This window comes from Grammomys surdaster, unplaced genomic scaffold (genome assembly GCF_004785775.1).
Source record: "Grammomys surdaster isolate TR1022 unplaced genomic scaffold, NIH_TR_1.0 125940, whole genome shotgun sequence".
In the NCBI taxonomy this organism is placed as follows: Eukaryota; Metazoa; Chordata; class Mammalia; order Rodentia; family Muridae; genus Grammomys; species Grammomys surdaster.
The window spans coordinates 2,438,478-2,454,792 of NW_021620762.1; the positions used below are offsets into that span (position 1 = coordinate 2,438,478).

Sequence of the window (16,315 nt, forward strand, 5' to 3'; positions counted from 1 at the left end):
GTAGACCACTACCTATCCTCCGGCCCCTGATTCTGCATCTTCGTTCGTGCAGCCCTGTCACGCCCCGCGGCAGTCCTTCCGCCCCCGCCCCAAGCAGCTTCAGCGTCCCCTAGCGACCGGGCGGCGGCTCCTAGCAACAGCATCCCGGCGCCCTAACGACAGCGGCACGCAGGCTTACGTCAGCGCGCTCGGCCCCGCCCCCGCGCCGCGGCCCCGCCTCCCCGCGCCTTAGGCTGCCGCCGCCGCTACTGCCGCCGCTGTCGCTGCCGTCGCCGCCCGAGACTCGCGCAGAGCAGTTATGGCGGATCCCGCAGCGCCCGCGCCCGCACCCGCTCCCGCCCAGGCCCAGGCCGCCGCCGCCCCGACCCCGGCCGCAGCCCCCGCCGCCGCCCCGCCGCCCGCGCCCACCACGGACTCGGCCTCAGGGCCGTCCTCCGACTCCGGCCCCGAAGCGGGCTCGCAGCGCCTGCTGTTCTCTCACGACCTGGTGTCGGGCCGTTACCGCGGCTCGGTGCACTTCGGGCTGGTACGCCTCATCCACGGTGAGGACTCGGACTCGGAGGGCGAGGAGGACGGCCGCGGCAGCTCGGGCTGCTCCGAGGCCGGGGGCGCGGGCCACGAGGAGGGCCGGGCCAGCCCGCTGCGGCGCGGCTACGTACGCGTCCAGTGGTACCCGGAGGGCGTCAAGCAGCATGTGAAGGAGACCAAGGTGAGGCGGGCCGGGGCGGTCGGCAGGGCTCAGCGGGGGGACGCCGCCTCAGTGCCCGGTGCACCGTCATCACACCAGCCTGGGCGCGCACGCCGACAGGGCTGCCGGCTCGGGGCGAGGGGAGGGGCCTTGCGAACGATGCTCGGCCGTGGTGTTGGCCTCGGGGTGATGGACGCGCACGGATGCCCGTGGGGACCTCCTAGGGCGCTGAGGCGCGTTCAGTGTTACACTAGTGCGGCGTTTTTGTTTTTTTTTTTTTTTTTTGCTGACAACCCCCACCGCTAAAGGAGGTCCGTGCTGCATTGTGCTTCCCGAAGGGAAGGCCGTGCCGGGGAGGGCTTGCCTGTGGGTATTCCAAAACAAAGATAGAGGTGAAAACCCAAGAAGTTGAGCAGATGCGGACGGAATGCATGGTGGGGCAGCGGCCCGACGTCTTTTTTGTTTTACCTCCGCTTGCATCCTTTCTATTGCTGCGGAGAACTTTGTGAGGAAAGGATGAACAGTCCAGGGCCATGGTATTAATAGTACTGAGGGAGATGGTGGCAGCTGCCACTGGGTGTCTAAGGACTTCTTGGGGTGGGGTGTCCTATGAAATCGTGGATAGAAGAGAAGGACCATTGGGAAAAGCTGTCTCGTCTTTGTGTGTGTGTGTGTGTGTGTGTGTGTGTGTGTGTGTGTGTGTGTGTATACCTGGGGCTGTTAAGCAAATACCACATTCTCCCACTGTTTGGGGAAGAGGCTTGTGAATGGAGCACTTCTACAAGAGAGGACTGACATCATAAGCCTAAACCAAGATTGGTTTGCAGGCTTGTTTTCCTGAGTGTGTGTTTTGTATCTGTCTCTCACATATCTTTACCTCACAGCTCTACAGCTCCTGCCCCTCCCCATGAGGAAACATTTCTAAGCATGAATCAGGCCTGCTTCCTTTGAGGTCCCTGGAACGAGAGAGGTCTGATTTGGAGGAAAGGCTGTTAATTCATTATTTTTTGCAGTGCTGAGGGTTGAACCCAGGGACTTGGTGCTAGACCAACAGTTTGACAGAGCTTCATCCTAAACCATTTTACTTTATTTTGAGATTACCAAGTTGTCCAAATTAGCCTGGAAATTAAGATATTCTCACCTCATCCTAGACAGTACGGAGGATTAAAGGAGCCACACCACAAAACCTATCGCAGGAGGCTCTTCAGAAGTTAATATATGGTGGTATGGTGACTCACATCTTTAATCTCAGCACCAGGGAGGCTGAGGCAGGAGGATCTGAGTTTGAGGCCAGCCCGGTCTACATAGTGGACAGCCAAAGTTATATAATAAGACCTTGTCTCAAAAAGAAAACAAATAAGAAAGGTTTCTTACACTGGATAAAAAGGACAGCAGAGGCACATGGCTTCATGCCATCATCCTAAGAAGGGAGACACTGCGGAGGGAGGATGGCAGGAGACCAGGTAGGAAAAAGCCTGACTCCTGAGTAGAGGCTGTGATCTAGTTCTTGTTCAGGAGTGACTGCTGATACCAGTATCTCTCTTTCCGTAAGCAGTGTGTAACCACATCCACACAACACACACACACATACATACATAGTCTCAGCTTCTCCTCAGAAGCATGTAAATCAGGCAACAGCTTCTGATTCTTAGGAAAACTGAGTTCATTTTTAAAAGTGTCTGGAAATTTTTGCAGCAGAATGCTTATTAAAAAGCATCAGAGCCGGGCGGTGGTGGCGCATGCCTTTAATCCCAGCACTTGGGAGGCAGAGGCAGACGTATTTCTGAGTTTGAGGCCAGCCTGGTCTACAGAGTGTGTTCCAGGACAGCCTGGGCTATACAGAGAAACCCCGTCTTGAAAAACCAAAAAAAAAAAAAAAAAAACCACACACATCAGTGTTGTGTCTGGGAAAAAGGGTTATTGCTCTCATTCTGTGTCTAATTGTGGGACCAGTGGTTTTAAGGTTCAAAAAATACATTCTGTCAGCCAGGTACTCCAGAAGTTTGACTCCCACCCTGGCTGAGGGAGCTAGTGGCCTAGCTCTGCCACTGGGCACTGCCATTTTCTTTTGTCTGTTTTGTTCATCATGACATTGGTGACATTGGTGGTTAACTTTGTTTACGGCTATGGGTCTACCTCTGCCTCCCCCAACAACATGTAATAAAATTTAACCAAAATTTGACCTGAAAAGCCCATTTGGAGTTACATAGAAAACAACTTGAAATGCCAGGCGGTGATGGCACATGCCTTTAATCCCAGCACTTAGGAGGCAGAGGCAGGCGGATTTCTGAGTTCGAGGCCAGCCTGGTCTACAGAGTGAGTTCCAGGACAGCCCGGGCTATACAAAGAAACCCTGTCTCGAAACCCCCCCCCCCCCAAAAAAAAAACACCTTGAAAAGGCCTCTGTTTGGGTAGATTTTGAAGATTCCCTCTTGAAACTTGGTTGGATTGCATTGGAGCCCATCTTGTCTCTGGTAGTGCTTCCTCTGCTGTTAACAATCTTTGTAGCTTCTAGCAAAGGGATTCCAAGGAGGGGGTGGGCTGAGAGTATCCAATGCAGGCCACAAGACCTGGGCTGTCCGAAGGACTAAAAGAGTACATGTTTTGGGGAGGTTGTACATTTACATATGGCAGGTGTCTGTCACCACCAGCTGTGGGCACGGGGCAGAGGTGGGTCCTGGAACCTTGCAGCACTACATTTAGGGAGCTTGTCCTCCCCTCCTTCACCTCCTTCATTCTCACCTCAGGATGACAGTGTACTACAGCAAAGTGTCTGCGTCCTGCTCATTAGGAATCTGGTTATGAGAGCGAAGGACACTGCTAGTGGCAGTCTGTAGGCGAAAGCTCTCGATCCTGGAACTCACTGTGCACATCAGCCTGGTGGAAGACTTGGAGGTCTGCCTGACTGTGCTTCCCAGGCATTGGAATTGAAGACATACACCACCACATTAGCTACAGTGACAGTTTTTAGGAACTTGTTTGTTTGTTTGTTTTGATTATTTGGGGTTTTTTGAGACAAGGTTGTCTCTGTAGCTCTGGCTGTCCTGGAACTTGATCTGTTAGATCTGCCTGCCTATGCTTCCCAAATGCTGGGACTAAGGCATAGTTTTTTTTTTTTTTTTTATAGCTGTGATAAAACACCATGACCAAAAACAACTTGAGAAGGAATTAACTCAAAAAAATTTATTTTACTTTTACAGCTTGTAGTTCATCCAGTAATTCACAGAGCCCTGCCTGCCTCTGCCTCCTGAGTGTACAACACAGCTGGCTTGTTTTTTGTTTTTTTGTTTTTGTTTTTAGGTGACAGCAGCAGTACATGCCTTTCATCCTAGCAAGCTGATCTCTTTAATGCCAGCAAGGCCTACACAGTCGGTTCCAGGATAGCCGGGCTACACAGAGAGATTGTAGATTTTGTATTGAAAGAAAGAAATTGATAGCTATTGGAATAATTTTAACGGTGCCTGTTTGATGGAGCAGTTAAATGCAGTTTCCCGCATTCTGGAGTGTTTTTGTAGTTTACATGTTCAGCTGAACATGAATACTGGCTTAATACTCTCTTTTTTTAAGATTTAGTTATTTATTTTATGTATATGAGTGCTATATCTGTATACCTACATGCCAGAAGAGGGCATCAGATCTCAGGATAGATGGTTGTGAGCCACCATGCTGGGAATTGGACTCAAGACCTCTGGAAGAGCAGACGTGCTTTTAACTGCTGAGCCAGCACTCCAGCTCCAGCCCTCCCCCCCCCCAACACTCTTTATTGTACATACTGACCTGAAACACAGCCTTTTGTCTCAGCCTCCCAAATAGTTAGGATTTCAGTGTGTCTGCCATGCCTAGCTTAACACCTCCCTCTCTTTAAAAAGATCTGTTTTTGTTCTTTAATATGTGTGTGAGTACATATAAATATGTCTGTGTAGGGGTATATGGGAATGCAAGTAAATTTGGGTGCAGAAGCCAGAAGAGGGCATGGGTGCTGGGAGCTGAACTTCGGTCCTCGGGAAGAACAGCAAGCGCTCTTAACTGCTGGCACATCTCTCTAGCCCTAATACCTGTCTCCAAATTAAGTTTTTAACAAACATACTGATAAGGAAAGATGAAGGGGTGGGCAACAAGCCCTAGTTCCTTCCTGTCCCCTAACTGTCAGTGAGCAGCAGAGACAGTGTCGTTTCTTCCACAAAGCATGGAATCTGTGGCTGTTCCCAAAGCTCCCTGCAGCCAAGATTAAACTTCTTTAGAACCTAAAGAACAGTTAGGCGTGGTGGCATGCACCTTCAGTCCTAGCATCCTTCTCCATCTCTGAGAGCTTCAGGCCAGCTTGGTCTATGTAGTGAGTTCCAGGGCAGCCAGAGCTATATAGACCCAGTTTTAAAAAACAAAAACAAAACAAACAAGCAACAACAACAAACCTTTCCCCAAACCTCAACTCAGCAAAAGAACTTAGCAGCCAGAAGCTGCTCCAGGCTCTCTCTCCCAGCATTCTGACTTCACCCTGGTGGCCCGTTCCTCGGCTCAGAGCTTCTCACCTGCCTGAGTGTTCTCTGAGGAAGCTTGCCCTTTTCCCAGCACTGCTGGCTCACCCTTTGAGTACTGTTCTGAAGTAGAGCTAACAGCAACAGCTCCTTAGCTGCTCTGAGCCCTGGCTAGACAGGGAGGTCTTCTTCATTTCCACCTGTCATGCTGGGATGCAGCAAAGAGCCAGACTGCTGTCAGTCAATTCAAGCTCAAGATTCTTTCTAGAGGTACTTGTTTTGGCTTGTTTCTCTCTCTCTCTCTCTCTCTCTCTCTCTCTCTCTCTCTCTCTCCTTCCTTCCTTCCTTCCTTCCTTCCTTCCTTCCTTCCTTCCTTCCCTTTATAGGGTCTCATCTCACCCATGCTACCCTCAAACTCACCTTGTAGCAGAGGACAGCTCTGTACTTCTGATCCTTCTGCCTCCACCTCCCAAATGCTGGGAATGTAGGCAGATGTGGGCCACCACACCCCACTGTTGGTTTCCCACCTCTGTGTTGTCTTTTAAGTTGCCGCAACACTCTGTCTCTAAATTCAAGCTGCCTGCGATTACACTGCTTCTGTGAGGCTAGAGTGGGGTGTGTGAATCTCCCTGATGACAGGTCCCTCTGGAATTGGCTTTGCAGTTTATTTTTGGTTCCTACTCAGGCCAGCATTTCCATGGGGAAAGCTATTTAGGTGTAGCATCATAGCCCAAGAAGTTTGTCTCACTTGTCCAGGTGCAGGGGCCCATTAAAAGGAATTGTTTTTAGTGATGTAGCAGGAAGGAGTTATAGAAGGTTAAAACAAGATGCAGGCTAAGTGGTTCTAAAGTGCATTCTATTCAGATAGAATCACAGCTTGGAGACTCTCAACAGCTGTCTTGTGATTTTTATTTTGTCCCTTGATTTTCTCCTAACTCCTTGGCCTTGAGGCCACAGTTGTGTCTCTGTGTGGTAATTCCCTTACTCAAGGGCACTTTGGCCGGATGAGAGATGTGTGTTTGTATTGCAGTTGGAAGTCAAAACCCTTGGGTGCTCCCTTGGCTGGCACTTGCTCTGGTTGACCTTGGCTAAGTCATTGCCTCAGCTCACTTCACTGGCAGGTTAGATAGGTGTCTCTAGCCCCTAGAGTGAGCCTGCACTGGTGGAGTGGTCAGCAGTGCAGTCCTTCTTGTGCCTGAGATGGCCTCTTGGTCCTGATGCTCAGAATATTGCTTTTCTGTCGCATGGTGGTGCCACAGCAAAGAGACACCTTGGAAGCTTGTTTTGGTGACACGGGAATTCCTAACTCCTGTGTCATGGGGTGGGAGTAGTGGTGACAGGTGTAACTTGGGAGCCTTTTCCAGCAGTGCTCATGAAATCTCATGACTTCGTGACTTTGTAAGACATTTAGTAATCCCTAATTAATGTAGCTCCTCTAAGGAGCGGGCAGAATAAATCTACAGGTACACAGCTGACTCTGTGTAGTTCCTCAAGTCGAGATGGTTGTCATTGTCATTGTCGGCAGCACCAGCGATAGTTTTTCTTGAGATAGTCTCACTATGTAGCACTGGCTACCCTGAAACTCAGAGTTGTGTAAGCATGCAGACCAGACTGGCCTCTGCCTCCCCAAATGGTATGATTAAAGGTGTGCTTCACTGGAAGATCTCTTCTGAAGTTCCCAAAGAGAGGTAATAAATGAATCCCAAGGATCAGAATGATGTTTTGGCCTAGGATGACAGCTCCGACTGTGATCCTGTTTGTGATCCTGCGCCCCAGGCACTTGGTGCTCACAGCAACTGTCTGATCGAGATGCTGTTACCGACCTTGTGGTTCATCAGAGAAAAGTGAGGACCAGCCAGGTCAAGGGACTCATCTAACCACACACTGTCTAAGTGGAGGAACCTGAGAACAGACTGAAGGGAATGTCATTTGTTCTCCCTGAGACTATAAAGGTTCAGGATTCCTCCATCTCTGTTATACATGGAGGGCACAGCCATCCACTTACTGAAAATGAAAAGCCGTAGCAGGCAGGGAGTGGCCCCAAGTGAAGTGAGTAGGGGGCAGTCCATATACTGTTCTGAGCACACTAACATCTCAGTCATCCTCAGAACCATCGAAACACATTGTGTTTCTGGGGAACCTTTGATTCCCTAGACTGTTGAATGAATACACCACTAACCTGCCTCAGTCCAGCACCTACTGACCACATGCCACCTTCTACCTCCAGAAGCAAGAGGGCTTCTGTATCCCCTGAAAACCATCAGCAGTGGGACTCCAGCCTGACTTGCTGTCCCCCTGCTGTTGAGAATGCTGACTCATGAATCAGGGCCAAGAAAGATTCCTTGGAAAGACTGAGTTCTTCCTCAGTTCCTTTCTTCCCTCCGTCCTGTGGTGCTTTCTGCTTCAGGACATGTAAGGTGTCTCATGCCTGCCCTTCTTCATTGATGTCCTTGCTTTTTCTTTTCTCATTTCTGTTTGATCAAGAGCTTTCCCTTTTATTATTTTACACAACATTGGGCCTCATGGAATACCCTGGAACCTGTTTGGGGCCCACAATTTTAAAAAGTACAGTTATCGTGTGTAATGTGAATGACTATGGACACATGACCATGTCAGCTGCCTCTGATGGTCCCCTCAGAGTGGGAGTCAGAACAATTGCTGTGGGTTTCTCCCAGGACAACATGATCTAAGCTCCTGTTAGGTCCATGGGAGCTTTGAGACCCTGCTTTGTGACTGGCCTGTTTCTTGGGACTGCTAATTGGGCCTGAGCGTCTAAAGTGAGGAAATAGCCCCTGGGAAGGTTTAAGAGCAGTCCAGCTTAGGTCACTGTCCTTACTCAGTAGGAGTTTGGTACTTTTGACTAGCTCCTTCCTCAGGTTTTGTCTAATGGCATGGGGGGTTGGGGTGGACAGGAAGGGGAGGGGGCCAGTGGTGGAGACTTCAGTGCTGCAGCAGCCCCGGAACCTTCTCTTGCAGAGCAGTAGTGTCCTTCAGAACCCCTCTGGACCTGGCATCTCAGCCTGCCCCAGGGGTCTATTAGGATCCCCCTAATGTGTTGTTATACAGGGAAGAGGCAAGTGCTTACTGGAATTTTTTTTTTTTAAGATCAGAGTAAAATTGAATCACATTAATGGGTGTCTGAATTTATCTGTTCCAAGGTTATTTGCCCTTCAACTCAGGGTGACTGTGTTGAAAGAAGCCTTGGTCACGTGTGTCCAAGTTGCTTACAGTCCTAGCCATAAGCGTGTGGTGTTCTTCCAGGAGGGGAGAATTCAAAGCAAGATTTCATGATTTAATGGCCTCCTACCTTTGGTCTTCCTTGGTCTTCCGTCTGGCCTCTCAGCGTGGGCAAGCGCTCCTCCCCTTACAAGGACCCAGTGAGCAGTAAACTTGGAATGGCTACCCCTTAGGGGTTAGATCTTGTTGGTTTTGTATATGATTGGGCAAAGTCAGTTTGTTTGCCTGTTTTGAAAGACTGCAGCAGCAGCATTTGCTATATTCTACAGCTGGGTCAAGGGACTGAGACACTTGCTGTGTCATTTTTGGCTCAAGCTGATAACATAGCCACATCTGGGGAACAGTCTGACTAAGGCAATTTAAAGGTTTTTTTTTTTTTTTTTAAAGATACTGAGTCATGCTGGGAGGTTGGGGGAGGGCCAGTCAACCCTACCCAACCAGCCCAGAAAGATGAAGACAGCAGCTAGCACCGACAGAGATTTCCTGCAGGCTCCCTCAGAGAAAGCATCCTTCATTTGCATACTGCAGCTAGAGCCTGGGCTCTGGCAGTCTTCCTGCCTGTCTCATCTCTGAGCCTTTGTGAGAGCCTCTGCTGGGATGTGCAGGATTGCTGAAGGAGCTTTGATAGCTTCCTCACCCAGTGCGTTTGCTGGCCCCTGAAGGCTGGCTGGGAAGTTTACAGGCGTATGTGGTGCTAGAAGCATCCAGTATTTGTCTGCTTCTGCTTGGTGTCTTAAGGGACTTGGAGGGCCCTGAAGGTTGATGACATCTCTCCTGGCCTCTGGGGCATCCCAGTCCTGTGCTGGTGGAATTGGCTGTCTGCCTCCCATTTCCTCATAACCCCTCACCTTTGGCCTTCCATGTGGCCTGTCACCCTGCATATGATGTCTCCTCAGAGGTCATTAAATGACTAGGGAACTCCTGGCCACTGTACTTGCTGACTGTCTTAGTCGTCGGGCCTTTGATGGTATTTCATGCAGTTATTTCATGCTCAGCTCCCTTATTCTTGACATTTAGTGGGTGTTTATGTGTGTGCACATGTGTGTGTGCCATGAAACACTTCTGGAGGTCAGAGGACAGCTGGTGAGAGTTCTCCTCTACCTTACGGGTTCCAGGAATCAAACTAAGGTCGTCACACTTGGCAGCAAGCCCCTTTACACCTTGAGCCATCTCAGCAGCCTGACCAGCCATGCCCTTGGAGACTTTTTCTTAAGGGACTTGGGTTCCCATTATATCTGACTTACTTTTTTTTTCTTTTTGCTTTTCATTTTCTTCCCCAGAAGCCTTGCTCAGCCTCTCCTTCCCTCCCCTCTACTCCTGTCTCCTCCTTTCTCTCCGTTCCTGGGTTCTGAGTGCGTCTGGTATCTGCATCTGGATGAATGCATCACCTTCCTAGATTCCTGTTGTAAATCCTAGCAAGCCATCTAGCATGTCAGACTTTGTGGTGTGAAGAAGTCTTGTGCTATGACTGCCCTCCCCTCTCCAAGTCTGTGGGATTAAAAACATGCCCCCAGCTTTTTAATATGAAAACACTGCACACATCCAGAACAACTGAAGAACTAGCCCACTGATAACTAACCGCCAGCCACTGTGAGTCAGCAGCCTTGGTCACTCGGTCATCTGGCTTCATTTGTGTGTATGAAAGTGAGTACTTGGGAGCCGCTGCTGAGTTAAGTGTGACAGGATGGCAGTGTGCTCTCAGGGCTGATGCTCGCAGCTTCTGACAGTCAGAACATGGGCACGATAATGAGGCTCCCCTCAGACTTTGACCCCCTTGCCATCAGTGTCTTGTTGAGCCACTTGTTTCCTGTGCTGGCCTTTTCTTTTCTCCCCTTCCTTATTTACTTGGGATTGAACCATGACCTCATACCTCAAGGTAGGTAGGAGAATGATCTCACACACACATCCTCTTGCCTTTTGATTCTGAGACAAGTCTTACCCCAGGCCGGCCTTGCACTCACTGTGGTACCCGCCCCTGTGCTTGCTCACCCAGTTTGTGGAGTAGTTGGTACTACAAACCTGCAGCACCAGACCTGGCTGCTCTGCTCAGTTCCTCCCCACAGCCTTGGCTTGTTCCTTTCCTGGTCTAGAGTGACATTTCCTAGGTATCCTGTCTTCAGGCCCATCCCAGACAGCTTCAAGTTGTCTTGCAGGTGACGACTTACACCCTCAGACCAGCCTTTTCCCAGTTGTCTCCATCCAGTCTGACTGCTTTCCCCAGTTCACAAGTGTCTCCAATGCCCTGTGGCTCACTGGCCTTCTTTCTTGTGCAACAAGGGTAGCAAAAGAGCTGTGTGTGCAGATTCCCGGGAAATATGATGACTAGCGTTTATTCCTTCAACTCACGCATGAAGGAGTCTTCGGGGTTAATCATCTTTCTTTCTTTCTTTCTTTCTTTCTTTCTTTCTTTCTTTCTTTCTTTCTTTCTTTCTTTCTTTCTGGTGCTGGGAATTGACCCAGGGCCTTGCACAAACTAAACACTCTGCTACTGCGCTGTCTTTACAGATACCCTTCATCTTCAGATGTTTCATGGTGCTGGAGCTGTGGGCCCCTTCCTTACCTGCTCCTCATGCCAGCCCATCTCCACTCTTGCTTGGCAGGTTGACCATGTCATTTGCCGCCCAAGCTGAGTTCCTTTGAAAGCACTATCAGGAGTTACTCCGGGAGCAGCCCACACGAGTATCCTAATACTAGGAGCGGATTAGTCATAAGACACCAGATTGCAGTTTACTATCCTGACAGCTTCCATCACAAGGCTCTCAGGCAGAGTACAATGGAGAGAGCTAGGACAGCTAGCTTCAGCGCACACATTCTTGGCTGCAAGGCTTCCCAGAGAGGCTGGGTGAGAACTGAGGATGCCACACCCAGGGAAAAGTCACCTGTTGGTCTGAGTTACCTTCTAGGCCTCTCAACAGTGCTGCTCGGGATGGCACTGAGCACACCTGGGGTTATTGTCCCTGTAGTAGCTTTAAGTTCTAGAAGCTCTTGGCAGAGTCACAGTGTGTGTTTCCTCCTTGGTGGTCAGCGTGGCTCATGTGTTGAAAGCTCTAGTTAGATGTGCTGCCTGCATGGACACTCTTGCTGTAGCCTGTACCTGCAGTGATTACGGCAGGCCTGCAACTTGAGAAATTCAAAAACATATCAAAAATGGACGTAACTACCACAGTTGTCAGTGGTGGAGGGAGGCTAGCTCTAGACAGATATACCTGCCCACATGTAGGCCTTTCCTCAGTGCAGGTTACCCAGTAGCTAGGAGGTAGAGTCTGCAGGTCTAAAAAGCTCCAGTGATGCTTCTGTTAGCCAGGACTTCCTCTGAATCACACTGGTGCCATGTGGGGCCTTCAAAGGTTCACCTTTTAATCCCTCTCCGCAAGTTTTAGTATGCGGTTGACTTTGAGTATTTCTTTTCCCAGTATGTGTGTGAATAACCAGAAATCACTAAAATGTGGCTGCCAAAGACTGACTGTTGACTAGGTAGCCGTGATGACTACCACCCTTTTTCCTCCCTTTGCTATTGCTGCTGCTGGTGGTCATTAGAACAGGGTGCTTGCTCCTTTAGGGTGCAAATGGGGTTTCTGAGTGTGAACACTTGAGAGGAAATACTAGTTACTTTAATGGGCTTGCTTGTCGATGCAGACTGGCTCATTGGGCGGCTGCTGGGGAGCACATGCTTTCTACATGCCATCTTACTCCCCCAAAGTGGCTAGTGCCCCATTTTAGAGATGGAGAGTGAAACTCAAGAGTTTTTATAACTTGCCCAAGGCCACATATCTAGCCCAAGACAGAGTCCAGAGTTGAAACTAGGCCTGTTTGTGCTGCTATGTACAGAGTTGATGAAATTAGTTAATGCTTCTTACTTTAGGCCAGGTGCTTCAGGGAGAAGACACTCCCCACCCTAGACTGGGGAGCAGCAAGCTTTCTGGAAGGGGCTGAAAATGAATGTTCTAGGTTTGTGGGCTTTACTGTCTTCCTCTCTGGTCCTCACTCAGTTCTGCACATAAACACTTAGGGGTGATAATCAAGTGAATACCAAATGAATGGTCAGGCTGAGTCCCAATAAAAGTTTTTGTTTGTTTGCTTGTGAGACAAACCCTGTCTCACAAAATGAAACAAAACAAAACTTGGGCATCAGAATTCTTTTAACCAGCCAGGTGCTGTCGTTCCAGCACTCAGGGGGCAGAGATAGGTGGATCTCTGGGTTTGAGGACAGCCTTGCTCGCTTGCTTGCTTGCTTGCTTGCTTGCTTGCTTGCTTGCTTGTTGAGACAAAGTTTATATGAGACACTACGTAACTATATAACACTGGCTCAGGGAAGTTTGCTAAGGAAGAGAATGCATACCTGCACATAAGACCGCAAAAGCTGAGCCTATATGGAGGGTGTATTTCACATTCAGTGGTGCGGGAACTTGGGGTAGGAAGAACTGTCTATCGTGGAGAGGACTTTAGCCCTTGAAAGAGAAGAGCATGGAACAGCAGTGGGAGTGGAAGGGCAGCTGGGGCAGAGGTGCTGGGAAGCATGCTAGAGAAATGGTTTCCTTTAGCTGTTCCAAACTGGGGGTGAGTATGCTGGCACATGCCTATAACCCCAAGCGTTTGGGAGGCTGAGGCAGGAGGATGGAGAGTTTGAGACCAGCTTAGGCTTCACAGGCAAACCTTGTCTAACAAAACAAAACTAAACTAAACTTGGGCATCAGAATTCTTTTAACCAGCCAGGTGCTGTCATCCCAGCACGCAGGGGGCAGAGGCAGATGGATCTCTGAGTTTGAGGCCAGCCTAGTCTATATGAGTAGCTGGGGCTACACAGAGAGACCTTGTCTTGGGGTGGGGTGGGGGAGAATTCTTCTAACCTAAAAAAAAAGGCTGTTGTAAACCTCATTGGGGTTTTATTTATATGGGTTGCATCTCTTAATGCTTTGCCGTAAAATATATTAAAATAAATTTTAGAACACAAGAGTATCAGATGTGCATTCTACCAACTATAAGAGCAATGACATCATCACATGCCGATCTGTGTGCTGATGAGAATGAAAAGGGGCGTCACCTTTTCTCTGCAGGTGGAGTCAGAGTAAAGCTAAGCACACTTGGAGAGGCTGAGGGAGTTTCTCTGATGGAGTTTTGAGGGAAAGTTTTGACTTTCTAAAGGTCTCAGGCCTGGCATTGTGTTGTGAGAACTGAGCTGGAAGTGATATGGAAGGCGACTATTGTTAAGAGATGCTGGTTCTGACCAGACAGTGACAATCACAGTTCCCTGTGACCTATTCTGCTCTAGGCACGGCTGGTAGTGTCTTCTACAAACCTTTACTCAAAACCATTTTTGACTATTATTTTATGTGTGTGAGTGTTTTGGCTGCATGCATATCTGTGTACCATGTGTGTTGTAAGTCTCTGTGTGGGAATCAAAGTAGGCAAGTGCTCTTAACCCCAGAGCCACCTCTCAGTCCTCCGCTCACTCTGAGGCCTTCTTGACTGAGCCTAGTGAAGTAGGTAGTGTTATTTTACAGATGCAGACAGATCATGAGGCTAACCTGGAAGAACTCAGGTTAAATCTGGGTGGTGTCCCCAGGCTACTCAGTCAGCTGTTCTTTAGAAGACTTTGCAGCATGCTTGCTCTGTGGCATATAGGCAGGACTCTGGGTGACAGACTCAGGAGCTAGTGAAGAGCCACTACAGAGGGTAATAGCTGACCCAACAGTGGCTTGCTGTGGATTAGTAGCCAGCTGGAGAGTGTGCAGACCGTTAGGAAACTTACGCAGCACAGATGAGCTATCTCAGGACATTTCATAGGCATGATATCACATGCATGGAGTGTTGTGTGTGTTGGATTTTAGAACAAAATGACTCCGACTATGAACCAGCAACTTCTGGGACCCAGGGAAGAGAGCCTATGTTGGACTTCTGATAGACTGGAAAGGCTTTCCCAGGTTAACTTCACTGATGCTTTGTTTAGGCCTAACTCTCCAGTTAGAACCCAGGACAGTAGTGAAGCTTTGAATGAGAGTGAGAGGTGTGGGTGGAGGAGAAGACAGGGCAATTGGAAGCGTTGCCAGAGGAAAACCAAGGCGTGAAAGGAAGGCTTTGAGTAGTAACAGGCCTTCCCTGCATGGCGCACAGGAGAGGCTGGTGTGCTGGGAGTGGTCATAGTGGGGTACGAACGGTGGTCATAGTTACGCCATGGTTCAGAGGATCACCACAGCAGAGATGAGGTGCCATTCTGGAGCAAACACAGCATGGTATGCATCCCCAAATCCCTCAGCCATCACCCTCCACCGCAGCCTTCTCATCCTGCCTGGGACTTGGCCTCCATCAAACCCACAAAACCTTTTATAGAAGTAGACTTTAGCTTGTGACCCCAGCTATCTAGGTGTCTGATTCCATCTTCTGGTCTCTGTGAGTATCCCCTCACATAACTAACAAATCTAAAAACAAACAAACAACAAAACAAACAAATGTTCACTATAAACATATGGTTCCCTGCTAGGAGAATCTGAACAAGGGACCCAGCGCTGGTGTGCATGTTCCTGTAGAAGAGCAGAGCAGCGAGCACAGAAGACCCCAGTGTAGGGAGGAGAGTCTGTGCTCTTTTTGTGTACTTGAGTTTGCATGTGTGGTGTGTATGTGGATATATGTGCATGTGGATGCTTGGGCGTGCCACAGGCCTGGGGAGGTTAGAGGTCAATGCTTGGACGTGCCACAGCATGGGAGGTTAGAGGTCAATGCTTGGACGTGCCACAGCATGGGAGGTTAGAGGTCAGTACTAGGTGTTTTTCTTAATCACTTCCCCAACACCTTTTTTTTTTTTTTTTTGGAGACAATGTATATGTAGCCTTCTGGCTGGCTTGAAACTCTAGAACAGGCTGGCTTCAAACTCAAAGGAATATAATATGCCTGCCTCTGCTTCCCAAGTACTGGGAATAAGGGTGTGTGCCACTGTGGCAGCATAATTCTATATATGTATATATTCTCTTGTCTGTGTATTCTTGCATGTATGTCTGTGAACCTGATACCCACACCTATCAGATCCCCGAATGGAGATACACAAGGTTGTGAGCCACCATGTGAGACTGGGAATTCAACTCTGAAAGAGCAGCCAGTGCCTCTAAACTGCTGGGCCATCTCTCTACTCTCTGAATCCAAACCTTTCTGAGGGTTGTGTTCATGTTTCAGATTTTATAGCATTTCAAAGTTTTGGAACAGTGACACGCAATCTGTAATAAAAAAAAATCCAAGAATCTTTAAAAAAGAAAATAGGCTTAAAAGTTTCCTGTAATGTAATGTAACCACTGAGGTTAACTGCTTTTTATATTTCAGTAGATGTTTATTTTAATCTTTTACAAGTATTTAAATATTCCTGTTCAGAAAAAAAATCACTGTACCCTAGCTCTAATCTCTCCTTACCACCTAACAAGCTGTACAAAAGGGTCAGGTTCCAAAGGACTGTTGGCACATGCTGAGGGAGGGACTCAAGTTTGCAATACCCTGTGCACGTCTGTCTAACCATGGGGACTGAAAAATCACTTAGCCTTCTCGTTGTTGATGAGTGTTCTAGAATGCACTGACACGACAGCTTTGCTTTGGTGCAGTTGACCCCTTCTGGATGACATTGCAGATTAGAGCTCAGCATGTGGACTGTCACCCTCTGCCGCCTGTCAGGGTCATTCCTTGACCCCTTGCCGGGATTCCTTCCTCCTGCCTGCTTTGAAGTGTCCCTGTGTACTTCCTGCTTGTTTCTTACAATACTATTTGGTGACATTCATAATCAGATTCCATTCTGAAGGGCAGTTGCAGTACACAGGACCTTTGCTGTAGTGGATGCAGTGCGGTCAGTGTTTGTCAACCATGTAGACCAAGCACTTGGCACAGGTTAGAGAGTGAAGTGATCCTGCTCTTTCAGAGGCCCCTTGGGTCCTTCTTTTCC

The 16,315-nt window shown here is 48.8% G+C and overlaps 1 protein-coding gene across 1 annotated transcript in view; it reads left to right on the forward strand.

The window, feature by feature from the left end:
* Nucleotides 1-270: 270 nt before the first annotated feature.
* The window catches only part of Ube2o (ubiquitin conjugating enzyme E2 O), a 48,292-nt gene continuing 32,247 nt past the window's right edge, over nucleotides 271-16,315 (forward strand). The window contains exon 1 of the mRNA XM_028752929.1: nucleotides 271-709. Coding sequence (XP_028608762.1) covers nucleotides 299-709 — 411 coding nt within the window. The 5' untranslated portion in view covers nucleotides 271-298. The remainder of the gene's footprint in view (nucleotides 710-16,315) is intronic.